Here is a 26,755-nt window from a genome sequence, read left to right on the forward strand (position 1 = left end):
ATGAGACGTGAAAATTGTCCCAACGAACGAAGTGAGTTGGGCAACACGTCGAATGCGAAAAACACTCGGTTTTGCAACGAATCACATACAAGATTTTTTCTAATTCCTCATAAAATTGTTAAAAAAAACAAGAAATATTTAAATTTTAGTAAGTACCCAATTAAATCATTCTACCATTGAATTTGTCAAGGAATTTATGTTTCGCTTTACTATGACAATATGTAAACAGAAAAAAAATCCACAAAATCACAATTTGGTATCAATTTGGTTCCTCAAATGAGTGATTCCGAAGAAAGTGTGGGTGCAGATATTGAAGCTGCAGCGGAAGCTGCTATTTCGACCTTGTTACCAGCGAAGTCGCGAGCTGTTTATGAGTTAAGTTATCAACGCTTCGACCAGTGGTTGGGTTTGAGGAAGTTGGAATGCATATCCGAAAAAGTAATGTTAGCTTATTTCATGCAAAGGTCTAAATTGCTGAAACCATCAACAATGTGGAGCGAGTATTCAAAACTAAGAACAACCATTTATTTGAATAAAAAGGTAGATATTAGCAAATTCAACAATTTGATTGCAGACAGAGTGAAGGCTATCGCGGGAAGAAATCGAAGGTTTTTACCAAGGATGAAGTCCATGCATTTTTAAAAGAAGCCAACGATGAAACATATTTAATGTTAAAGGTACAAGAAAAAAATTATTAGAGAAGAATTACATTACAAAATAATCATCCTTTTCAGGTTTTACTAATTGTCGGTATATCAGGAGCCTGCCGTAGGCAAGAACTACTTCAGTTGTCTATAAAAGACATAGAAGATATGGGAGAATTCCTGAAGATTCAGATCCTTGAAACTAAAACAAAAGTACCACGAGAATTTACCATAACTCCGGGAAATGTTAGTGGATTAAATTTATTAGAAGTCTTTCGAAGACATTCTTCATTGCGATCTAAAAATACACGGCACCAGAGATTTTTTGTTGGTTATACACTTGGAAAATGCATTGCCGACCCTGTTGGAATAAATACTATTGGCGGCGCTCCAAAACAAATAGCCACTTTCCTTGGTTTGAAGAATTCCGAAGAATACACCGGTCACGCTTTCCGCCGTAGTTCGGCTACATTATTAGCTGAATCCGGAGCAGATACGTCGATTTTGAAACGTCTTGGGGGGTGGAAATCGACCAATGTTGCCGAGGGTTACGTTGACGCATCAATACAAAATAAGAAGATCGCTCAAATGATTTTAGGCAAAGACAACACTACCAGTAAAGCCTTATCTTTCAAAAAATTGAAAACACATGATGCTACGTCTTCAAGTGGTCAAATCCCAGAGAAAAATAATTACTTATCGGTTGATAGTTATCATGAGATGTCTGCTGTATCGTCAAACAATCAAATTTCAGACGAACTTAACTTGTCATCATCATTAACAGAAGGTTTCCATATTTCACATTTACATAATTGTACTGTAAATATATATAATAAATCATCCACTTAATTATTCTTAATTGAATTTGACACTTTTTTTTCGCATTAATGCAAAAAAGTGACAATCAAAACGCATTAGTGCAAAAAAGAACGTCATTTTGACATTCAAAACGACAACATAAAATTCGACATTTTACAACGGAATTAGAAAAAATAGTATATTGTTATATAAGTGAGGAAAGGGATGCATTGCTAAACGAGAATGACAATTGACAATCTAATCATTCAAGTTTAGCAATGGACCTTTCCTCACGTATATAACATACTATTTTTTCCAACGTCAAGAGCTTTCGGTTTATCTTACATAGGTATTATCAATTTATTATTTTATACAAATCAACATAGAAGTAAAATTTGAAAATCACGTTTCCATGCTCACAGCAAACAATCAAATTTAATTAATGAATGTCAAGTCGTGTTTTTACCAAAACTTGAAAATTACTCAGAATTTACTAAACAAATAGTGATGGAAGTAGAAGATTGTGTTGTAAATTTACCAAATACAGAAATTAAAGAAGCAGCGAAGTAGGTATCTTTGGAATTATTACCTATAAAATCTCGAGCACGCTACGGAAAGGAATACAATGCGTTACTGAGATGGAGACAAGTAGTAAGAAGCGCTAGTTTGGCGTCAACGTCAAGCTCTGTACCGACACGTTATTTAGAAAAAAAATCTGGAACATTTGGAGTTTTAATTCGTGTAAAAAATTGTACATTTAATTTCTGTAATACTGATAAAAAAGTTAAGTATCTTTGTAAGTGCTAATTGTTAATAAAGAATTCTGACAAATGTATATATATGTATATTTGAACGTTATTTTAAAGAAAGTATGTACATACCTAAATGGGGATCAATTTTTTTTTTTACTTTCCCCACTAGTGAGGGAAGTGATTTACTTTCCTCACATGTGATGCAAACGCCTACTTTCATCTCTAAATTGAGTGATGGAAATGTCATTTTCAGACTTGACGTTGAAAAAAATATTTTAAATCCACTACGGTAACATTGCAAGGTAATGATGTACGAGTACATCTTTGTTTACATTGTATTACCGTTAATAATAAAAATAATAATAATTTATTTTTTTGTCTGAAAAATTGTTTCCATATTTTTTTCGTGTACATTTAAACATCCTGGATACGGTAGTAAGTAGTTAGTCCGCTATTTTTGGGACAGCCTGTATATGGTAGGTAAGGTGAGCCACTCAGATGATCTTAGAAGCAATTTCTAGTGCTAATGGAACGACAATTGGTGATTTCTACTCACACTCACTTATGAATCCGTGTTTGACATTTAACCATAACTTAAGTGTCAAGGCATCTCATTAAATATGAGATTGACATAGAATAAAGATATCCTTTACTTCCATATATTTTATTACTATCCTAAATTAAAAATCAAAAAATATCATTGTTATAAAAATTTTGTGTTCGGGGATTTGTGGAGACCCTGGGGCTCTCGCCCCGGCTGCCCCGTGGTAAATCCGGCTCTGAATTACCCGCCAGTCGATGTTAACAATTAACAAACCACAAAACTAACCTAACAAATTAGCCACATTTCCCCCTCCACTATCTGATCCAAAATTCTTAGTTCGAAGCTTGCTCGCGAGGTAACTCAGTAGGGGTGAAGGGGGAGGTAAAAATCTTACTTTGCCTGATTTCAAATGGAAAATGGAACACTACATTAAAGTGAGGCGAAGTTCCTGGCGAAGTGAGGTGAGGTAAGATTATCTAAGATTCAGCATAAAAGGAACGCTACTATTTTTACAATTTTTCCAGTGTGAAACCTTCTTACGAGAGATAAGTAAAATTAACGTCAAAATTTAATGATATTTTCAAAAATTATTTCATAGGTATTGTCAAGTAGACAATTAATTGGTCGTTTCCCGTTTTTTTTTTGCAACCAACTGTATTTGTGAGGTTACCATTCTCTATGTTCTCTATGTCGTTTTTACAACTTAAGATTTTAGAATAAAGGAAAAGAATGTTGCCACCGTTTTTATCTCTTCGAAACATTTTAATAGAGCTTTTCATTTTAGCGTCAAGTAAATTACATGGTTTTCGAATCATCTTTATATTTATAAAATCATTATATTGCCAACTTTGGTTATAACAATCCCCAATTTAGATTTTTTTTTTAAATTCTGCCAACATAATTCAACAGGTGGTGGAAATTTAGAATTGAGACAAACTATACATTATACGTACATTATATGATCAACAAATAAAGATTTGCGGTTATGAAAGTAAAAATTTTTGAAAACGTACAGTCGCGAGCAATACCTAAATTTTGGTTGTCATGTCATTTCAAAATTCGGATAGATTGTCACAAATTAAAAAAAAATCCTGTTTGATTATGCCCATGTCAACAAAGTGTCAAAAGAATGAGAAAAAACGACAATTAATGTCATACAACATGATGATAGGTTATGATATTTACGACCGTTTTACAATGGAGCATTTTCCATTACGTCAAAGGATGACATTGTTATTCCTCGCAACTGTACCTACCTACGACGTAGCTTTAATCACACTAACATCCGAGGAAAAGTTTTGCCAAAACTCCAGCAAACAAAGTTGTGTAAGGTATTAGCCCAGTCACGATTTGCTTCGCTTCCATTTCGAAAATAAAATTCTGTCGTGAATAATTTGTGTTCTCGAATGAAAATCATTTTGTAAATAAAATTCACATAAATGTCAAAATTGACAAGTGACAGTTTATTAAGTTACGCGGCACGTTTCCAGAATGTTTTTTCCATAGCAGCCTTTAAAATCTTTTTTACTTGATCATGTTGTATCGGGTGTTTATTTAAATTCCCGGTCAAAGTTGGCGTTGAAGAGTCGATTGTGAACGCACCACTGACCACTCGTGTTATAAAACACAAACAACGCAAAAACTGAGGTAAGATTTAAACAGCTGATGAGGAATTCAAATTAGGTACCTCAACTACGTAAACTCTTGATCTTCATTTTCAAAATAATGCAGCTTCGTTTCGAATGGCCTATGGTTATTTGTCAAAATGAATAAACAAAAGTACCTATTGTGTCAAACAACACCCACAACAGGAATATTTTTAAATAACTTAAATTGTTCCTGGTTCAAGTCACGACCTAGATGGTACTTCAACCTCAATGTGTATCATCAACGGGTTCACAACCCGCCGGAAGTAACACAAAATTCTAGTGATGGATAAATGACCGGTCATTTATTTTTGGTCAAAGTTGACCGGTCCTTGAGCGGTCAATTACCAGTCATTATTGGTCAAAAAGTAGGAACTATACTAAGGACAACGTAACATTTTATCTGCCCCGCCCATTTCATTTTCTTAGTTACCAATCAAATAGGTTGTTAAGACGATCTGATTTACACAGTAAAAATTTCTGACATTCGAATTGTCTTAATGACATTTTATTTTTTAGAACCTAAAACAATAATTGTGGAATTGACAGCAAAATTCTAACCTTAACTTTTTTACGTGGCAAATGTGATGAAAAGTTGTACAGATTGAATCTGGCTTTGATTCTGATTGGTCAATTTTAGTGGGCGGAGCAGATAAAAAGTTATAACGGCAATACTATAGTTAAACATCACAAAATGATTCTTTCAATGTCAAGGATTATTTTAATACCAAATAATGGTTCTTAATTCCATTTTTTATAAGATTTATTGATCGATAAATTATTGTTCTAAAATTGTGTAAGTGGGGTTAAGTTTGAATTGTTTGAAGTTATACTTTGATTTTTTTTTAACATATTTGCTTGAATTTGAACTTTTTGTTAATTTAAAACACATTAAAACTTTCAACACAACTGTGTGTGTGTATTTTCAGTTTTTTAGTTTCTTTTAAAATACCTACTTAAACATTCGTTTAGAATTTAAAAAAGTAAGTAAGTATTTTATGAAAATAAAAATACATATATCGTATGTCATGTTAAGAAGACACAAAAACGATTGAAAAACAAAAACCACTTCTTCCTATTAGATAAAAAGCTTAGGTAATCGTTTTCCACAATGATCTTCATTAAAGTTTTAGATGTTTCATTGTCATAATTTACTTATTTATTGTCATAATCGATTTCTTCGTTGTCAGCAGCTACGTAAATGAAATCAGACAACCCAACATAACCTCATCTCAGTCATCATATCCTATAATCTTCAACATTATAAGCGGGAAGTTTAAATTTTAAAAATGACTGGTCAAATACGTCAAGTCATTGACAATTATTGACCAGTCAAATAGGTCATTGACTAAGTCAATTACCGGACCTCACAACACTACAAAATTCCATTTTCAACGTAAACAATTAAAGAATCTAAAAGTGCATTCTTGACGACTCAAGTCACACCCCAAATATGTTTACTTTTCATAAACCACCCAAAACTATCCTCAAATTTCAAATTTTGTTCAGTTTATAAAATTAATTAATTAATATTATGAGCAATTTCTTGTTAAAAATCGGTAAACATCATAATTACTCATAACTTTTCATGACTTCAGCATTCCAAAAAATGCAAAATATTGAAAACAACGGCAGAAACCGTTGCATTTGTGAATCATCATCAAAAGAAAAAGTTACTACGCATCAGTCCAGAGTACATAATCTTATTCACATGTAATCTCATTAAACGAACTTCCCTGTCGTCTTATTAATTCAATTCCACAAACTGATTAGAGAGGACCGTTCAAACCTCCAGTGAGTCACACTTACAAGAACAACAACAGTCACCCAAGCGAACTCTCCTTAGCGATAATTGTAAAACAACACAAAGAACCCAACTAATCGAGTGTGAAATCGTACAAGTTGTAAATAGTACCGTCACCCAATCAAATCTTGTCACCGGAAGTCTCTCCTTCTTCGTCTTTGCACCCACTGGCCGACTCTCCCCTCCCAATCATGTCCAATCATTTATAAGCGAGGGTCAACTGTTCACATCGAGCCATCATTCAACTGTAAACATGTTCACTCCAGTTTTGTGTGTTTTGGTCGTACTGGGGATGCTGGGAGGTGGCGAAGCACACTCGTACCACCTGGGAGCGTGCCCCAACATCGACCCTCTCCCCGGATTCACCATGAGGAAAGTGAGTACCGCGATTTCGTCTTGATTCGTTGATTTCTACGACTCTTGTAGATGTTGGGGATCTGGTACGTGATCCAGAAGACCGGGACCGCCAGCACTTGCATCACTTACAACTTCACCCAAACCGAAGAACCGGGAGAGTACCTTTTGGAACAGAACAGTCAACACTTCATTCTGGGTTTGACTCCGTTGAAGCACGCGTACCACTACACCGGCCGCCTTTCCATCCCCGACGAAGCGGTTCCGGGCAAGATGAAAGTGAAGTTTCCGCTGAATCCTGCGGGATCTGCTAGCTACACCGTTTTCATGGCCGACTACGACACTTTCGCCGGGATTTTTACTTGTCAGAAGCTGGGATTCGCCCACAGACAGTCGGCTACGATCTTATCACGTGAGAAGACCTTGGATCAGATTTATATTGACAAGGTCAGTGTTTTTCTTGCCCCGGGCGATCGTTGAACGCGTTCGTTTTCAGATAAGGTCGAAACTGAGCGCTGCCAATATCGATCCGTTCGAGTTGTCGATCATCAGTCAGAAGGGGTGTCCGAAGAAGGGAGAGAATGGTACCGACATCAACATCGACGATGAGACTTTCACGGCGGGTTCGGTCGCCGGAGTGATAAGGAAAGCGGGGGAGAAGATAGGGGATGGGGTTGAGTATGTCGCAGGAGGGGCTAAGAAAATTTATAACAAGGTGACGAGCGGGGAAGACGATGGGGACAAGGATAACTTGATGCACGCCACACCTAACCCCGACGCCGAGTGGTTACCGTAGACTTGTGATTGTTCCAAGTGCCAAATGTTGAGACTGTGAATTTTTTAATGTAAGATTGCCGATAAAATAAATCAAACTGAAGGAATCATTAAGTGTTCTGCTGTTTTATTTGAATTCTACACAGAAATGGAGCGAGAAGTGACCCTTGCTACATCCCCCTAGTAAATGTAACAGATCCATTTATCGAACTAACAATACTGAATTAAGGTATTTTAAGTTCGCAATTTGAATGACATAACTGACCTTGTCGCCTTTTGTCAAAATTTTGACAACGACTATTCTTTTGATTTATGATAGTTTATGATTGTTGATATTTTGTGTTCTAAACCATGGACTTATTTTTTGGAGCATTTTGTGACGCGCTTTTGAACATTTCTCACAACTAAACTAATAGTAGTTTATTTAACGAGTTTGTGGGCCCACTCATACCAAAAAAGGCCCAATTTACACACGAACGAGATGAATACAACGTTTTTTTGTTCGACGAGCCCCTTAAAGGCTCCAAATCGCTTAAAATCTTTAAAATTAGCTTGACGTTTCGTTTTGACAAGTTGTGACATTCATCAGAATCCGTTCACACAGGAGAAAGTTCTCAAATTCTGACAGTGTCGAACAAAAAACTAATATGCTCTACAAAAAAGGTGCTAAACAATTTTGCTCTATCTGTGGTAGGATTCGATACGGTGGCAAATTAACCCCTTAAAACGTAATTTTCAAAATTTTGCGATTTTTATAAATTGGTCAACACTTTCCAGAGAATTTCCTCCGGTGTAAAATGCCAAAAAAATAGTACATAAAAGTGTTGTTTTCGACGAGTTCTGTTATTGCTTAAAATTAACGTACTTACTTCTGGGACACGTTGTATATGACTCATAAAGAATATCTAAAGCTTGGAATGAATGATAAAATATCAAACTCTAATTTATGCCCATATAGATGTATAACTTGGATTGAATTGAGTTGAAACAGGAAGGCAATACAATTCCATATATGTCTTCCAATAATACTGACATAGCTGAACTTCGATTTGTTAATATTGGTAAAGTAATTTTGAAAGCAACAAATTGAAAAGACATATGTAAGAGAATTTTAAAAACGCAACAGAAAAACTACCTTTTCCACCCAAACATGTGGCTCATAAATTATGTTCTGAAAGGTCCTTGACTCGGGGGTGATTTTTACGAGTCCCACAGGCAAGACAGGGACAGTGTAGCTTTGGCAGCTGGAACCGAAGGGCTGTCCAAGGTACGAGTACGAGAGTGACGGCAGGTGAATAGTCTGTGACCCGGGAGTGGTGCAGTGAATTAGGCTTGTGCTAGCCGGTGATACAGTTACCAGGTGTGTCGGTAACTGGGTGATAGCAGGTTTGGGCAACCTGGGCTATGATGTCAGTACCACCAATGCGCTAAAACCTTTGGCAAATACCATGGTATAATTCCTGAGCACCGGATGTCCGGGTGAGGCATCTTTGGCTCATGACACGACACGGCCGTTGACTGGCCGCGTCTTGTGGAGACGGCCGGTGGTGACAACCAAATGTAACAAATCATACGTGCTTGGTAAACGGTTGGGAGGTAACCCTGGCTCTCCTGTACTGAGGGAGCACAGTATCGTATGGAAGTGGGTTGTAGGCTCACACGTTGGCCGTGGCGGTCTTCTTCTGCGGAGACCGCGGGCGGGCCGTGCACCCCAAACTGCACACGGGGCTGTTACAGGTACTACCAGACCATCCAACGCAAACCCGGAACGTAGCGCTCTGAAGACGACGCCTGTGATTGGAGCCCCTCGTCATGATCGGGCTAGGGGGAGGAATCCCCCGGGTGAGTCACTGTATGACCTTGATTCGCGACAGATGTGTCAGGTGTTTATCATTTACATGTTGTACCGTCCCATTGAGCAAACCCGAGTCCGGACCTGTGCTTTACCATTTGAATGACTGAATGAGGTGGAGGTGAGTCCGATTGTAGATTATCGTATGACTGTAGCTGAGATTGTCTAATTTAATGTGTATCGATGAGTCTGATCGATTAATTATCAAATATTGAGGGATAACGCCCTTGGGCCAAAACCAAGTCTTACACATATTAAAAATGTCAATGTCTATACTTTGTTTTTTCCTGCAAGACCCTTACACGGCTAAAATTTTGAAAATTCACAGGATGTTGCACGGGAGAAGTTAGGCAATCAGAAAAACACATTTGTATAACTGGTTGTTGGTTTCAAATGGTTAAAAGAGTATTGTAAAAAATAATAAAAATGAAGAGTTTCAAACACTAAAGCAACAAGAAATTCATTATTAATTTAAAAAAAACTTATTTATGTCACCATTATCAGATATGTTCATATCTGAACTATCATCAGAGGAATCTTATAAATTTATAATTAATGGTTCAATAACAGTTTCCATTAAGCCATCTAACTTCCACATTTTGTCTTCTTCTTTAATTACGTGTTGCACGCACTTTTCCCACCTCTCTGGTGTCACATTCTGGATACCTTTCTCTACAGTGACTTTATTAATTTATTTATTATAGCGTCACTGTACCTTTCTCTAGCAACAATCTAACATCTTCCAAGTTAAATGTTTTGTTGTTTTGTTAGCAGCCACATAACCTTTTACTTGAGCCCAAATCATTTCTATTGGATTGAGTTCGTAGTATAACAGAGACCCACAGTCCGAGACCCGGAATAATTGGTCACTCCCTCTACGGTCACACCGCTTCACCAAAAAAAAGTCTCGAAAAGTTGTAAATAGCGCAAAAAGTTTAATGATGAAACAAATTTAAAAACGTTCAGACCACAACGTATTTTTTATTGTACCTCGAAATTTGTGACTTCATTTTTATTGCCTCCGTATCTGTAGAAAGAGCAAAATTGTATAGTACCACCTTTTTTGTAGAACACAAAATTTCTTGCAACAAGTCAAAGACGTCCGCATTGTGAGAAATGTTCAAAAGCGCGCCACAAAATGCTTCAAAAAACAAGTTCATGGTTTAGAAGATAAAAAATCTACAATTTAATGCAAATAAAATATTAATTTGATTAGCCTAGCAGAAATATTTTCGGGGATAATACATATAATAATGTGCTGCATGCTGTGCTGTGCTGTGAAGTTCTAGCTTTTGAAGGTGTTTTATTCACAGTAAATCCTCACTTTTTTGCATTCAGTGTTGGCTATTATTTAGAGTTTGTTACCGTTGATCTAATCTCTACGTTGTTTTGATTTTTTTTTCCTCGCTTACTGTCTCACTCACTTTAAGTAAGTACGCTATCGCTAATAACCGGTTTCTCTCTCTAACGCGGGTGCCAGCCGATTGTTGCGATCTTGCTTGCACCCATACATTGCAGGAGGCGTTTATATATTTCTCTAATCACTATCTTTTAACGTTAATAATTATCAGCTGGTGTTTTTTTTTTTTTTTAAAACATGTGACAAAGATGGGTAAATGTGGTAAGTGTAATCGCTCCATTAGCCGTCATGACGATTACTTATCTTGTAGTTCTACTTGCAAGTTAGATTATCATGTGAATTGTTGCGGGATAGATGATGACGAGCTAAAGATGTTAAAATCGGCTGGAAAGGCTAAGAATTGGAAGTGTAACTGGTGTGCATCGACTAGTCCCACACAAAACAAAGTTAATCCTCTCGGGAATTCTGGTTCATCGGGTTCTCGGCATCAGTCATCTGTGCAGCCAGATTCAGCAGATGATTTTTTGAAAAAACTGGGTGTAGAGATCATGGATATTGTGCGAAGCTGTGTAAATAAGCAGATGGTTGTCCTTAAAACTGAAATTGATACACTTAAAGATCATAATGTTTTACTACAACATGAGGTTAAAAGATTGAGCTCATTACTTGATGGTACAAGTCTGAAGGATGAAGGTAAAGCAAATGTTACTTATTCTCAAGTTTTGGCTCAGAATAAAGAACCCCAGAATCAACAAACCTTTGTTATCAAGCCAAAAAATAAAAATCAAGATAAGCCTCAAACAATAAATGATATTCTAAGTGGAGTTGATATATTAAGTCAAGATTTTCATTTTAGTAAAGTTAAACAAATCAAGGATGGCGGTATTTTGGTAGGATGTGACTCTAACGATTTCAAAAAGATTGCTGTAGAAAAACTATCAGAAAAGTATGATATTCACGAACCTAGAAAATTATTGCCCCGAATCTGTATTGTTGGTATTTCTGATATAATTCCAGAAGATTCAGTAATTTCATATATTACAACAAAAAATCCTGATATTTTTGATACTAATTCGGTTTGTAAATTACTCAATTTTTCTGCATTGAAAAAGAATGATAAAGTTTTCAGGGCTGTTTTGCAGGTTGATTTAATGACTTACAGGAAGGCTCTGTCTAGAAGTCATCTTATTGTTGGTCTTGACACCTGTAAAATTTTTGATGCAGTTGAACTAACTCGCTGTTACAGATGCTGCGGCTACGGTCATACTTCTCGCAGTTGCAATAATGCTTTGGCGTGCTCGAAATGTGGAGAAAAGCATAATACTAAAGAATGTCAATCCGAAATTCTTCGATGTATTAACTGTACTAATCTGAATTCACGTCAGAAGGGAGATATTGATACTCGTCATTTTGTTTGGGAATCTGGTAAATGTGTATCCTATCAGGAATTACTGACTAAAGCCAAAAGAGATGTCTTTGGCATTTCAGCATAGCCATCACCTTCTTTCTCACCTTCGCGAGTATTGGTTGATGAATCTCATTTACACGTAAGCCCAGTAAACCAACGCAAATCGCACTTGTCGGTCTATTACCAAAACGTGCGCAGTCTAAGGAATAAATTGACCGAACTCTACAATGGCATGATTTCATCAAAGTTTGATGTGGTTATTATCTCGGAAACATGGTTGAATGACTCGGTCTTGGACAATGAACTATGTAACAGTTCTTATTACATTTTCAGATCTGACAGGGATTTTATTACTTGCCAATGTTCTAGGGGGGGTGGTGTGCTTGTTGCTGTGAGCACCGCTTTTGTTGTGGAAAGAATTGATTTGAACAACATGGATTTTTCTCTGTTACCGAATGTTGATATTGTTTGTGTAAAAATATCAATTCCCAAGACCTCAATTCTTTACATTTTTGCTCTCTATGTCCCACCTAACTCTTCTATTGATGTGTATGTGAAGCTTTTTGATAGCTTTGAATCTCTTGACTTTGTATCGAATAAAAACGTTATCATTATTGGCGATTTCAATATCTCTCATTATGTTTTGGCTTTAAGTGGCGTCCAAGACAACAAATCTAGAATCTTTCTTGAATTCTGTAATTACATGGGTTTTCATCAGAACAACAATATCGCTAATGACTTCAACAGAATACTGGACTTAGTTTGCTCGAACAAGAAATGTGTGGTTAGCAAGGCCGTTGATATATTGTGTAAAGAGGATGTTCATCATCCACCCCTTCACATTCTATATGCTTATAAATATGCTTATAAATATGACACATCAGTTAAAGGTATTTCATCTAAGAAACAACATTTTAATTTTCTAAAAGCTGATTTTGTTGCAATAAACAAAAAATTGTCTGACATTGACTGGTCTTTTCTAAAACCTATATCTGATATTGACGTTATGATGGAGGCGTTTTATAGCAAACTGAATGATATATTTAGTATTTGTGTTCCAAGATCCCTACGTTTTTACAAATCGAAATATCCCCCTTGGTTTAATAGCTCAATCGTTAAGCAGCTGAGACAAAAACATAAACTTGGGTAATATACAAACAAAGCAAATCTCCTCTATTCTACGATGAATTCAAGTCTATCAGAAAGATTATCAAGTTAGAAATCAAACGTGCCCATTGTAAATATATTTTACAAGTGGAACAAAATATAACAAAAGATCCTAAAAGTTTTTGGTCTTATATCGATTGTATTAAGAAAAACAATTTTATACCTACTTACATGACTTTCAACGACAAGGAACTGCAGACTCCTACAGACATAGCAAATGGTTTTGCTGATTTCTTTCAACAAACTTATACCTCATCTTCCACAGCAGTTTCAGATAATAATCACTTCGATATGTATTCGCGCAATTCCGGCTGCTTAACTATTCCGACTTTTACTGTAACTAATATGAGTGATGCAATAAAAAAACTCAAAACTAAAAAATCCTCTGGCCCGGATGGTATTCCTGCTTTTGTAATTAAAAACATTTGTGACAATATTACAACCCCACTTACTATAATTTTTAACCGTGCGTTAAGTTCCTCGACATTCCCTGCTGTTTTTAAAAATTCAATAATTTGTCCGATCTATAAAAAAGGTGATAGAAAACAAATTCACAATTATAGGCCTGTGGTTCTGCTGTCGAGCTTTGCTAAGGTTTTTGAGATTTTACTTCACGATACGATATCCCCCTTCGTGAAAAACCAGTTATCGAACTTTCAACATGGCTTTGTGAAGGGCCGATCTACTGTTACAAACTTATGCAGTTTTGTGCAGTTTGTGGCTGATTGCACGAATGATCGTTCTCAAGTTGATGTTGTATTCACGGACTTTTCGAAAGCGTTTGACACAATTGATCATCCAATACTGTTAGGAAAACTTTCCAAATTTAGACTCTGTACCAATTTTGTCGAATTTTTTAGGTCATATTTCAGTGGTCGTTGTCAGTATGTTAATTGTGCTGGCTTTCAATCACACGTGATCAATGTTTCATCTGGTGTACCGCAGGGCTCCATTCTTGGACCACTTTTGTTTAATGTCTTCATTAATAATATAGCGGATGTTGTTGACTCTCAAATTTTATTATATGCTGATGATTTCAAAATTTACTCAAGAATTGACCATGCTGTTGACTGCCTGCGAATGCAGGATACCATTGATGAAGTGGTAACCTGGTGCAACAGCAATGGTCTAAAACTAAACAAGGATAAATGCTATATTATGTCATTTACCAGAAAGACTCAGCCTATTCATCATCACTATACTCTTGACATCTCAGACCTACAACGCTGTACAAAACATGTTGATCTAGGAATAACTCTCGACAGTAACTTGTCCTTCTTAGATCATGTTGAGGGCATGGTTACCAGATCGGTTAGATCTCTTGGGTTTGTCATCAGAAACTCTCGGAGTTTCAATAATACTGATACTGTGAAACGTTTGTATTTTGCTTTCGTGAGATCGAAATTGGAATATGCTAGTGTGGTTTGGTCTACTGGTTATAAGTCACAGATTGAGGATCTTGAGAAAATACAAAGACGTCTTCTAAAGTACTTGAGTTTCAAAGTTGATGGTACTTATCCAGAGAACGGCCATCCACAATATGACCTGTTACGTCGTTGGAATGTAGACAGTCTTTTGCATCGCCGCGTTTGGGCGTTTGCCATTCCCTTATTTTTTTACATCGACTAATTAACAACGTATTCGACTGTCCTGAACTGCTGGGTAAAATTAATTTTCATGTACCTAGGCTGGCATCCAGAAATCAGTTGACTTTTTATATGGATACTCCTCGCATTAATACGCAAAAATTTTCTCCGCTCTTCATGATGTGTCATAATTCTAATAAGTTACCTTCCCTCGATATTTTCAACTGCACTATTAGAGACATAAAGGGGATGTGCTTCAATACAGATTAATATACTGATTTTGGTTTTTCCTACCCTCTAATTGGACTACATGTCTGTTGGGTGGTGTAATAATAATAATAATAATAATAATATAACTAGTGTTATGATTATCCTCGGTGATAGCACGAGTTAAACCTCTGAAAATTGACCGAGTGCGTAGCACGAGTTCAATTTTCTGTAGGTTTTAACGAGTGGTATCATCGTTGTTTAATCATAAGACGTATTATATTTGGTGAGAGAATATAATGAACGCTAACAGAAAATAAATTTTTAAAAATGTCAGTTTGACAGTAAATAATTACAGTTACAGTTCGAATCTCTTCCTCGCTAGCATCTCCCCATCATGGTGATCTACTGGACTACTGGTTGAAACGTTTTCTGGACTTCGACGCGTTCATTGAAACTTTCTGTCATTTTGACATTAACCAATTTTTATTCATTAAAAACGAATGACGGTCAGCATGCGGTAATAAAATTATCATCGATTTGATAGCCTCTTCTGCGTCTTTGTTTCTGTATTTTAACCAATGAAATTAATCAAAAATGTACCATGTGACATGTGAATTATATTCTCACTTATAATATCCCTAGTGCATTGATTATTTCCGGAAATTTTTTCGAATGCATTTCTAAAACGTATTAATTACGTTTTGGAAATTATTATTATTATTATTATTATTATTATTATTATTATTATTATTGTAAAGCTGATTCACAGGTGTATAAACCCAATTACGAGTCAACTGAAAAAGATCAGCTATTAATACTACTGATTCTCATGGCGAGAAGACTATGGAAACTCGATTAGGTTGTATACGAACTTAGTGCTCTGATCTCTTGCCTGTTGGTACAAAAAACGTCTAACTTTCCCTCCACATCAGAGTAATTCTTAACCATCTGATATAGGCTAGAATATTGTAGCAGATTGGTTCTTGCAGTATCTAGATAGAAGGTACCATGCTTACGACAACTAAAAGAGGGAACTCTGATGGAAAACTGAGATAACAAGTAGGGGCAATCAACTGAGCAATTAAAAACGTCTGAGAGAAACTTAATGCTGGCTAATTTACGCCTAGAAGCTAGGGATGGAATCTGCACCTGCTCTAAAAGGGTCTCGTGTGGCACACCTCTCTGTGGATACTCACCAGAAGAAAAATACATGAAAGATTTGGCAAACCGTCTCTGGACTTTTTCAAGAGACCAAATATGAACTTTGTAACAGGGTGACCAAACAATACTGGCGTATTCAAGTGTAGATCTTACATACGTTTATAGAGACAAAGGAGAGTTTGTGGATTATCAAATAATTTCCCATTTCGTATGACGAAGCCCAGAGATTTATACGCTTTAGACAGAACATATTCAACGTGACTCCGAAATGTAAGTTTGGAATCGAACACAACTCCCAGATCTTTAAACTCATTAACACGCTGTAATGCCGAATTTTCAATCGAGTAGTTGAACCTGATAATAGTGTCCCTCCTCGAGTAACTTACTACATTACACTTATTAATATTAAGAAGAAGGTTGTTAGTTCTTGCCCAGTTTTGAATCAGATCAATATTGCGCTGTAGTTTAAGACAGTCTTCGTCGGTTTCTATGACATTATAAATTTTTAGATCATCTGCGTATAGTTGAAAAGGCACATCCAGGAGGTCAGTCATGTCGTTGCTAAATATAACAAAGAACAAAGGACCAAGGACAGATCCTTGAGGAACTCCAGAAAGTTGCTGAAACAGCCCGGAACTAAAACCTCTGTACTGAACGAACAGGGCCCTGTCACTAAGATAAGACGCAATAAGTTGAATTAGATTGTCCGAAAAACCAAAACTATCCAGTTTAGTCAAGAGTAACTTGTGATCAACACGATCGAACGCTTTTGAGAAATCCATGTAGATGACATCAATCTGTTTACGAGCGTCCAAGTTTACTTGGAGAAAATGCGTTACCGAAAGTAAATTTGTAACCGTAGATCTTCGGGCCTGAAAACCGTGCTGAAAGAAGGATGTCATATGTGCAACATGATTGTAGATGCGATTAAAAAGTACAAGTTCAAATATTTTTGAAAAGTTGTTAATAATGGCAATAGGTCTGTAATTAGTTATCTCACATCTGTCACCATTTTTATAAACCGGAGTAATTCGTGATTCCTTCCACTTAACCGGAAACGCAGAACACTTAATTATGGAGTTGAAAATTACTTTTAACGGAGGTGCCAACAGATGTCTACAGTCACGAATCAGGAAAGAAGGTATCTGATCAGGACCGCAAGTTTCATTGTTCTTTAGCTTACTTATCGCTAATACTATTTCCCTTTCTGTTACCCGGTCTACATACAAAACATTTTGATTGACTGTTGGGTTGTGTGTACTAATACTAGAAATGCTGTTTCTATTAAACGACTGCGAAAAGTAATTTGCAAATTTGTTCACAATATCTTTAGGATCTTTGATTATTAATCCTCTATCATTCATAACAGCCGGAATTGAAGTTGTTTTTCTCATTGGATTCAGATATCCCCACAAACATTTAGGATTTGTCTTGATTTTATCATTCATGTTTACTATAAAGTTCCTATATGCAGCTTTTATTTTAGTTTTCACTTCCGATCTAAGGCTCTTAAAACAAATGTAGTCTTCAATTGCCCTGGAATGTTTGTACTTCTTTAATGCTTTATGCTTACTTTTTATCAGACCAATGATATCCCTATTAAACCACAACGGATATGAACCAAGTGATTGACGTTTCTTGGGAACGAACTCGGCGAAAATCGAGAATATTGCTTTATACAATAAGTCAACACCTTCATCTGGATTAGGAATACTGTCAAGAACCGTCCAATCAACATGAGACAATGCCAGATACAATTCACGGAAATCAGCTTTTTTATAGTTGTAGCTGTCACAAGTAGAAGTGGGAAAATTTTCACAAAATTCAGCACAAACTTCGATGTGTAATGCAGGATGGTATTTATCCTCTCTAAGAAGGATATCATTAGCTTTGGTGACACAACATGAACCATTACTCAAAACTAAATCCAACAGTTTTCCCATGTTATTAGCTACATTATTGAATTGATTCAAAGTAAAAAAATTGCAAAAGCATGAAAAATGTGTGTAAACTGAAGATGACGATTTGCTCTGAGACCACAGAATGTAATCAGGCATATTGAAATCTCCCAAGAAAATCACGTCTGAATCGTAAAATAGATTGTTCGAAATTAGGAAATCAAGAAGTGTTGTGTAGCAGTCAACCTTAGACCCCGGGGGAATGTACAATGCGCAAATAACTAAGGACTTGTTACCAAGAACAGCCTCAACAGCTACCAAGTCTACACAATTGACTTCAGACAAATTACCGATGTTGCTAGTGTCCAATTTCACAGCCTTTATGTTACTTTTGATTGCTATCAACACCCCACCACCCCTTTTAATTTTGCATGTGCCAAAGTCTCTGTCACATCTGAATACATTGTAGGAATTTATGTCAAATACTTCACCATCCATTACAGACTGAGACAGCCAGGTCTCAGTCAACACAATAAAGTCATAGAGGGAGGAGTTACTAGATAGGGACAACTCTTGCAATTTAGAATTCAAACCTCTTACATTCTGATAATAGATGTGTAAATTTTTAGTCCGCAGGGAAGTATTACCTACCCTATTTGAGTAAGAAACTGTTAATTGCTATTTTATTAGATCACCAAAAATGTCATCCTTTAATTTCTGAACATTCCTCTTGTAACATGGGCAACGATCGTGATCCCAAGCTGCATGAGCAACTTCCAACTTCAATGCATGAGAATAAAATTTCCGGATATTAATCAATGCACGAGGGTATATTCGGTAAGAAAATCGCAACGACACGGACATTATGCGTCTTAAATTATAAATTTTTAAATCGTACGACACTCATTAAAGACCAATAGAAAAATTAGTTCACGAGCCATAACCAAGACAACAACAAAATAAATGATTCTGATTGGCTGCTAGGTGCAAAAAATTTCCAGGAAATCTCAATATTGTTATAGAAACGACACCGAATTCTGTTTTTCTATTGGCTATGTGTCGTGCGATTTTCATATACAGTGAGCGGCAAAAGTATGGAATAAATTCCTTAAAAATTAAGCAAAATTTTTTCAAAAAAATCTTTGGACAGGTCAATTTTAGTTTATAAAAATACAAGTTTTAGTACCAAAGAAAATTCCAAGCAGTCATTTGTTTTCGAGTTATGACGTCATCAATAGTTTTTTTAAATAGAAACCCCCTATTTTTTTCTTGATTCTGATAGCCCTTTTAATTGTCTAAACGACACTGTAAAGGAAATTTTTGAGAAAAAAAATAATAAATTTGGAAAAAATAAATTTTATAACGAACAAAAACAAGTCAAAATATCAAGTAGGTAAATCAAATAGTCAAATGTTACTGTTAATTTCATTCGTATGTGTTTTTTGTTTTACAAAACGTTTTCGAAAATGACTCATTTAACAGAAACACAACGTATTGAAATTTTAATTTTGATTGGGTGCGGGGATAAAACTCGATAAAACTAAAACAGGGGGAATTTCTTCATAAACTTGCTTTTTGTCAACAAGCTGGGGGATGGCAATTCGAACATTTAATTCCATAATTTTAAGTACTTACTAACACAGTTTTTGACTTGTTTTTGTTCGTTATAAAATTTATTTTTTCCAACTTTATTATTTTTTTTCTCAAAAATTTCCTTATGTAAGGTAACAAAATTCTTATACTGGCGTTTAGACAATTAAAAGGGCTATCAGAATCAAGAAAATTACACGAGGGCGCCAGCCCGAGGGTAATTTTGAGCGACAAACACGAGTGTTGGACTGCAAGAAAAAATTTCTGGCGATATATATCTGTCCCGAGGTATATTCGGAAGAGAATCGCCCTCAAATGTCACATGATTTATATTGACAAATCACAACTCCGAATTGTTTGAATAGCAACCAATCACAATTTAATTAAGCGGAAATTTTCCCTAGGGAAAATTTCCGATATAATTGACCTAGGGAAAAATTTTTTCGGGCGATTCTCTTCCGAATATACCTCGGGACAGATATATATCGCCGGAAATTTTTTCTTGCAGTCCAACAATATATCTGTCCCTTGGTATATTATACAGAGTGATCACAAAAAAACGCCCCAGCTTATATCTTCCTTATTTGACATCCGATTTCAACGAGCAATACATCAAATTAAAGGGTTGAAAAAGTACTATAAACTGGATATAAAATGTTGCCCTTAGCAACCCTCCCTTGCAAGGGTCAAGGGTCAACTTTATTTTTTTTAATGGCAACATACAATTTTTTTGGTACAGTTAGATTTATTATGTTTTTTTTTGGAGTTCAAAAATATAGCACACCCTGTATATTTAAATATCATTCTAATTTCTAATTCTATAATAATAATAGGAATAAGTAGAACTTTATTTGTAACAGGCCATGAATTACTTATGAAGACATTTTTGTAGTAATGGAAACAATATTTATTAAGTAATACAAACAATAAAAATAACAATTTTTTTTTTTCAACTGATCTGTTCAAATTGAGCACCATTTTGTTCGAGACACTTCGCGTGGCATTCAGAAGACTTTCATTTTAATAATGTATTAATTACTTCTCAGCCTCATTTTTATTAAAAACTATTTATTACAACTTTTTATTATTAAAATAGTAACGCCTGCTGCACGAACGCCAATGAATACAGCCTGATTTAATCTAACGAAAAATACGGAAATTTTCGCAAGCTATCGTTCACTTTTGGATGGCCGCGATTGTACCTCTTAACTCAATTTTTATTATCAAACCACGATTAACGCAATAAAAAAAAAAGGAACAACTTCGTATATTCGATGTCAATAAGGAACTCACTTAGACAAACTTATCGGTTTTGAAAGAATTAGTGCGCATGGACAGACATGATTGGATAAAGCACAAAGTAACAAATATTTTGCAGTTTTGATATATAATTCTCATATCTTTGTCTCAAGTTCTTATTTAGTTTTTAATTTTCGTTGTTTAGTGACTGTAACTTAAGTGTTACATGTCTATGTAAGTGACATTTTCTTTTGTTTGAAATCGTCATTTTTTTTTGTAAAATCAAGTTGGTGTACATACATATTTTGTCCTGGTACTGGTACAAAAACGACAAAATCAAACAAAATAACATAACAGAAAAGTTACGCACACATTTATCCACATACAGGCTGTCTTAAAAAAAAACGGCCCACGCTATAACTGTGCTATTGATGACCCAAATGAAAAAAATTATACAGGAAACGAAATGGCTCTAAAAACACTACAAACCTGAGTGAGCATATACCATCTACCCATTTATGGGCAATGGGCAACTTTAATTTTTCAAATGGTAATCTATAATTTTTTTATTGATTTTGTTAAGATTTTTTTTTAATAACAAAATTTCCGAGAAGAAAAGGAAAACGTCCATTAATTCATATTTTTGCCGTGCGCCTTCTTAGATTATTTAGAGTATAACATATTTAATACTAATTTGAGTTAGGAAAAGTGGAATATTACCTAACAAGGGCGGCATAGTTATTTACATTACATATGCGGTAGGCTACATTTTACAGCGCGAGGTTTTTAGATTGAAACACGACCGCGCAGCGGGAGTGTTTTAATAAAAACCGAGTATTAATCTTTTTGGCCGACGACCCATTAAGTACTTGTTTTCTCAAATTTGACATTTGTTGTAACCAATAATTTTGCAAAACCTGTCAAAGACTGACATTTAATTAATGAAATGGCAGAAAGTTATCTATTATACCGATAACTGACACGCTTACGATTTACACCACAAGATAGCGCCATCAGACTTTAGAAGAGAACAATTAATTTCTGTTCATTTTTGAAAACTGAGCGGATTAATGGTAGCGGTATCTTGTCTTAGTATAAATGGACTTTACTTATGATACGCTAAACATTTTTTTGGAGGTTCCAGAAAGCTTAAATTTTTTTTGTTATTTTACACACTCCGTGTGGTAAAATGACAGATAGTTTGATTAGTGTGTAAAAATCAATATAACCTAGCTGTTTAAAATGTGTAAATATGTCATTTAGAGTTAAGGGGGCCAAAAATAATATTTCAAGACTAAAAGTTCAATTTTGATCGTTTCCTCGAAATTTGTCAAAGACAACCTCAAAATTTAATGTTTTTTTAAGACTTTTCTTAAACTAACACGAAAAACATTGTTCAATATTCCTACGCTGTTACTTTTCAGGTATTCGACCTGTTTTGCATATTCTTCAATAGGTATCAAATAATTCACTTGTATCAGACATTTAATAGAATTTCCGTAAATTTACTCGAGCGAACAACGCCATCACAAATTTTGTTTTTTTTTTATAAATAAAATTCTTTCTCTATAGTAATGAAAGTAGAACAAACATGATTCTGCTTTTTAATTTAGACATAGGTAATTAATAGAATATTAAAAATATCCTGATTTAATTTATTTTTGAAACTCCAGTAGAATAAATCATGTGTGCAATACTCAGCTATCGCCTCGATAAAAAATCCTATGCCTAATACGGAAAAAAAATACATTTCTTAACTTATTGCACAAATAGGTACAATATGTAGCTATTATGTAGAATCGAATAACGGATCTACACTTCTTTTAGAAGATGACTATAAATTATTAATAACTGAATTTCGTTAAATCGTGTAGGTACTTAGTGGATTCTGTTAATTTGCTCAAAACGCATTGTGAGTAGTACACTTCGCTCAGTGGCCGAAACAATGCGAATAAATTTACCCACAATGCGATCTGAGCATACTGTTAAGTCCACAATGCGTCGTGGGTATAAATTTCAGTCATTACCCTAATTCCGAATTCGCCAATTGAGTACATACAACAATGTATAAAAGTATCAACAATAGTAATGGTTGCATTATCATTTCTATTTTTTAGTTTAAATGACAAGGAACTATTAAAAACGGTAAATGAGCCTTTAGAAACGATATTTTAAAACACTAGTCGGTACCAAGGTACTATTCAATAATTCATATATCAACTTGAACATTTTTTACGTCCTCTTATCTCGACACATCTAACGATTTAATGCTTTTCCAATGACAGCGTGGGGTAATTAGTGTCAGAATGAAATAGGAAATTTGGTCGACTCGATAAATATCCGACAGTTCCCCAAGTCAGTTTGGTACCGAAATGAGCTCGACCAAACTCACTCTCCTCTTGATGTTAACTCTGTTGGTGAAAGAATCGACCCTGCAATGTCCCCTCACCAAACCCAACATCGTGGTGATCATCGCCGACGACGTGGTGAGTACCGGTGACAAGTCGAAATCGTTGACATGACTTGGTCCGCAGGGTCACAACGATATAGGCTTGAGAGGCTCGAATCAAATCCCCACGCCGAATCTAGACGCTCTGGGCTACAACGGCATCATCTTGGACAAGTTCTACACCCAAGCATCTTGTACCCCATCTAGGGCGGCTTTTCTCACTGGGAACTACCCCATCAGGACGGGCCTGCAAGGTACTCCGATCGTAGCAGGTCAGAACCGCTCCTTGCCCAGAGGCATGCCTGTGATGCCAGAAATTTTCAAAAAACTGGGCTACGAGACCCATCTGGTGGGGAAGTGGCATCTTGGTTCTGCGTACAGAAGTAGTACCCCCACGAACAAGGGGTTCGACACGCATTTCGGGTACTGGAATGGCTTTCTGGGTTATTTTGATTACTTGACCGATTTTAACAGCACAGTAAGTAAACTATCGTGATCGGGAAGTTAGTACCGGAAGAGAAGTTTTCAAAAAAAAAAGAACGAGTTATGGTCTTGGTTGTAGAAAATGGAAGGTTTCGACTTGCACAACCGATTGGAGGCCGCTTGGTCGGATTTGGGCAAGTACGCCACTTCCCTCTTCACCGACAAAGCAGTGGAGATCATCGACAACCACAACCAGAGCCAACCCATGTTTTTAGTGGTGTCACATCTGGCGGGACACGCGGGTCGAGACGGAATCGAACTAGGAGTACCCGACGCCGCCTCGATCAAAACGAAGTACCCCTACATCTCCGACCCCCGCCGCAGACTCTACGCCGGTATCGTGTTCCATTTCCACTCTCCGGTACTGCTCTAATCTCTCTGATTCAGAAATTGTCAATCTCCTCGACAAGTCTGTGGGTACTATAGTCAAGCGACTAGCCCAGAGAAACATGTTGGAGAACTCAATAGTACTCTTCTTTTCGGACAATGGGGCCCCCACTCTAGGACCCTACGCCAACACCGGCTCCAACTGGCCGCTGCGAGGGGTACCACAACCCAATCAAAAGTTTCGCACAACTGATGTCGTACTTTCAGATCAAGCTGACGAATTTTGAAGGTGCCATCAGAGGTACCGGTCTCATTTACAGCCCTTTGCTCGACAGGACAGGCTATGTGAGTAAGGAACTGATCCACATAAGCGACTGGCTGCCCACTTTCTACGCGGCTGCAGGTACGGTACCACCGGCGAAATAACATAAGTCCGATAGAAGAGCTCTGTGGTACGACATTTTGTTGCAGGAGGCGACCCAAGCGACTTGGGCGGCATCGACGGTATCAACCAGTGGGAGGCATTATCTAAAAACCGGCCAACCAAGCGTACCGAGATCCTGGTCGACATCGACGAAATCAACAACATGGGAGCTGTCATCGCACACAACGGGCGCTACAAACTCGTCACAGGTACGATCATACCTATTTTGTCGAGTCTAGTACCAACTGGTATTTCAGGTGTTTTTGAGAAAGGAAAATTTGACGGGTACTACGGAGACAGTGGGCGCTCTGATAAAGTACCTCCGTACGATATAGATGCAGTATTGACAAGTGATGTCAACGTCGTCATCCAGAATATTACCGACTCGGCTGTGCTTCCGAGGCGGATTCGGCACGTCAGGTCCGAACTGAATCTGTCATGGTGCAGGAACGAGAAGTCCACTCCTGGGATCAACTGCAGCGATTCTTGTTTGTTTGATCTGGAGATTGATCCGTGCGAAACCACCAACATCATCAAGAAGAAACCGGCGATAGCTCGAAGACTGTCGAAGAGGATTGAGAAGTTCTCCAAGCTGTTGGTACCACAGGCGCACATGACCATCGACCCCAGAGCCAATCCCATCTACTACAACAATACCTGGTGCACATGGCTCGACGACTCGTGGTGTATTAAAACACCAAACAACACCATATTAGAATAGTTCTAGAATAAGGGTACGACTTTGGAAAGTAGGCCAAATAATAAAGATTATCAACAAGACACATTTTTCAGCGACTCGTTAAGTCAGGCTCAGTACATTTTTTAACAGTTAAATAATTAAATTAATGATAAAAACCTATTTGTCTGTGATTATAACACAGCTATTACGAGATTTGTTATCTTAACACAATGACAAATAGAGAGCTTTGTAAGAGAATTGCACATTCAGAGTCAGTACCAAAAATGATGAGAATCGAACAGCACCAGTGGATCTTTATCGCAATCACTACTGTCGTATTTGTGGGGATAGTACTCTAGTAAGTACTGATTTTCGTCTCTCTCTTTCTTGTCAACACATACAATTGCAGCTACACTCTTGTCGCGCCAAAGTATTCATCAATGCAATGGAAAAACACATCATTGTCATCATAGTTGGCGACATGGTAGGTTCAGTACCACGTTTCGGTAGGAAAAAATCAAAATGTCCACGCTTTTAACCAAATTCCCACTCCCAACATAGACGCCCTCGCCTTCGACCAGTACTATATCCAACATGACTGTAGGTACCCTTTCACGCCCCACCCTCACAACCGGAAACTACCCGATCCGACCGGGACGAACACACACCGGACAGAACCCATCGTTACCAGAACAGTTGAAAAAACTGAACGACAAGACGCATCTGGTAGCGAAATGGCATTTAAGGGCGGCTTGTGGAAAGAACACGCCCCCACGGGCGGGGCTTCGATATGCATTTTGGATACTGGAAAGGTTTGGTCACTCTTCTTGCTGGTGCGATGTATTTGGTACTGTATGTTGGGGAAAATGCGGCGAGGTTAGAAGTACCCAATGCCAAACTAACCGATATTAAGTATACCAACGTGGAGGACCCGAACGGGAGGTTCTATGTGGGGAAATTTAAATAAATTACCAAAAACTCTTCATTCGATTGTTTTAATTTGATTGTTGGAAAAATCCAAGCAATGTGAATCTAGTGCACGACTCGGTCCGTAAAGTAGTGAAAAAGTTGTCACAGAAAGACATGTTGGGAAATTCCTTTGTGTTGTTTTTCACCCATAATGCAATTCAATAGTTCAGACTTTGGATGGCTGCCAGGAAGAAAACACATTTTTTTTTCTTCTGCTGACGCTCTATTTTAAGTGAAAGCAACTAAATAACACCACAATTTGAAAGTGGCGTCAGGTCCGCGGCAGCCATCTTTAACCCCTTGTTAGACAATTTATGTTATCATCAGACACTTGAAACACGTGTCTGATTGGTTGCCCACATTTTATGCACGTGCCGATAGGCCCCAATTTCCAAAAACTGTAAAAATTCTTTAAAAACTTACCCTATCACTCAGGGTGGCGATTTGACAGACACGGGTGAACTAAAATCAATCAGTGCGACGTGCTCCCAACCAATCATTCTAAAGTTAAACATTAACATAGTCGACCACACCTAAGCCGGGATCATTGACCGTGCCCGGTACAAAGTCCTGCAAGGTACATAACCTCAAAACTCTACACATAATTATGTAACACGTCACTTACAGGTCAGGCGTG

The 26,755-nt window shown here is 36.8% G+C and overlaps 2 protein-coding genes and 2 long non-coding RNA genes across 9 annotated transcripts; all 4 read left to right on the forward strand.

Moving 5' to 3' along the window:
• Window positions 1-232: 232 nt before the first annotated feature.
• On the forward strand, window positions 233-1,508 carry LOC138127691 (uncharacterized). The gene is made up of 2 exons (XR_011158343.1): window positions 233-677; window positions 735-1,508. It is a non-coding gene; the product is annotated as an uncharacterized lncRNA (long non-coding RNA).
• Window positions 1,509-6,396: 4,888 nt separating this feature from the next.
• On the forward strand, window positions 6,397-7,430 carry LOC138127689 (apolipoprotein D-like). The gene is made up of 3 exons (XM_069043748.1): window positions 6,397-6,564; window positions 6,615-6,989; window positions 7,039-7,430. The coding sequence occupies exons 1-3, from the start codon at window positions 6,442-6,444 to the stop codon at window positions 7,336-7,338; spliced, it is 798 nt and encodes a 265-aa protein (XP_068899849.1). The 5' UTR covers window positions 6,397-6,441; the 3' UTR covers window positions 7,339-7,430.
• A 3,071-nt stretch (window positions 7,431-10,501) lies between these two features.
• LOC138127690 (uncharacterized) lies at window positions 10,502-13,851 on the forward strand. 4 transcript variants are annotated; one of them, XR_011158339.1, is made up of 4 exons: window positions 10,502-11,221; window positions 11,385-11,604; window positions 11,658-11,722; window positions 11,775-13,850. It is a non-coding gene; the product is annotated as an uncharacterized lncRNA (long non-coding RNA). The 4 variants fall into 4 exon arrangements; XR_011158340.1 differs by having other exon boundaries at window positions 10,507-11,221; window positions 11,385-12,244; window positions 12,306-13,851; XR_011158341.1 differs by having other exon boundaries at window positions 10,521-10,789; window positions 10,839-11,221; window positions 11,385-13,849.
• A 9,215-nt stretch (window positions 13,852-23,066) lies between these two features.
• LOC138128594 (arylsulfatase I-like) lies at window positions 23,067-26,134 on the forward strand. Of its 3 annotated transcripts, none has more exons than XM_069044796.1 (9): window positions 23,067-23,273; window positions 23,322-23,714; window positions 23,799-24,054; window positions 24,107-24,264; window positions 24,314-24,449; window positions 24,518-24,679; window positions 24,728-25,507; window positions 25,559-25,633; window positions 25,711-26,134. In XM_069044796.1, the coding sequence occupies exons 1-7, from the start codon at window positions 23,160-23,162 to the stop codon at window positions 25,189-25,191; spliced, it is 1,683 nt and encodes a 560-aa protein (XP_068900897.1). In that variant the 5' UTR covers window positions 23,067-23,159; the 3' UTR covers window positions 25,192-25,507; window positions 25,559-25,633; window positions 25,711-26,134. The 3 variants fall into 3 exon arrangements, with proteins under 3 accessions (XP_068900897.1, XP_068900898.1, XP_068900896.1); XM_069044797.1 differs by having other exon boundaries at window positions 25,754-26,134; XM_069044795.1 differs by having other exon boundaries at window positions 25,559-26,134.
• Window positions 26,135-26,755: the final 621 nt, after the last annotated feature.

The sequence above is a fragment of the Tenebrio molitor genome, chromosome 4 (assembly GCF_963966145.1).
Source record: "Tenebrio molitor chromosome 4, icTenMoli1.1, whole genome shotgun sequence".
In the NCBI taxonomy this organism is placed as follows: domain Eukaryota; kingdom Metazoa; phylum Arthropoda; class Insecta; order Coleoptera; family Tenebrionidae; genus Tenebrio; species Tenebrio molitor.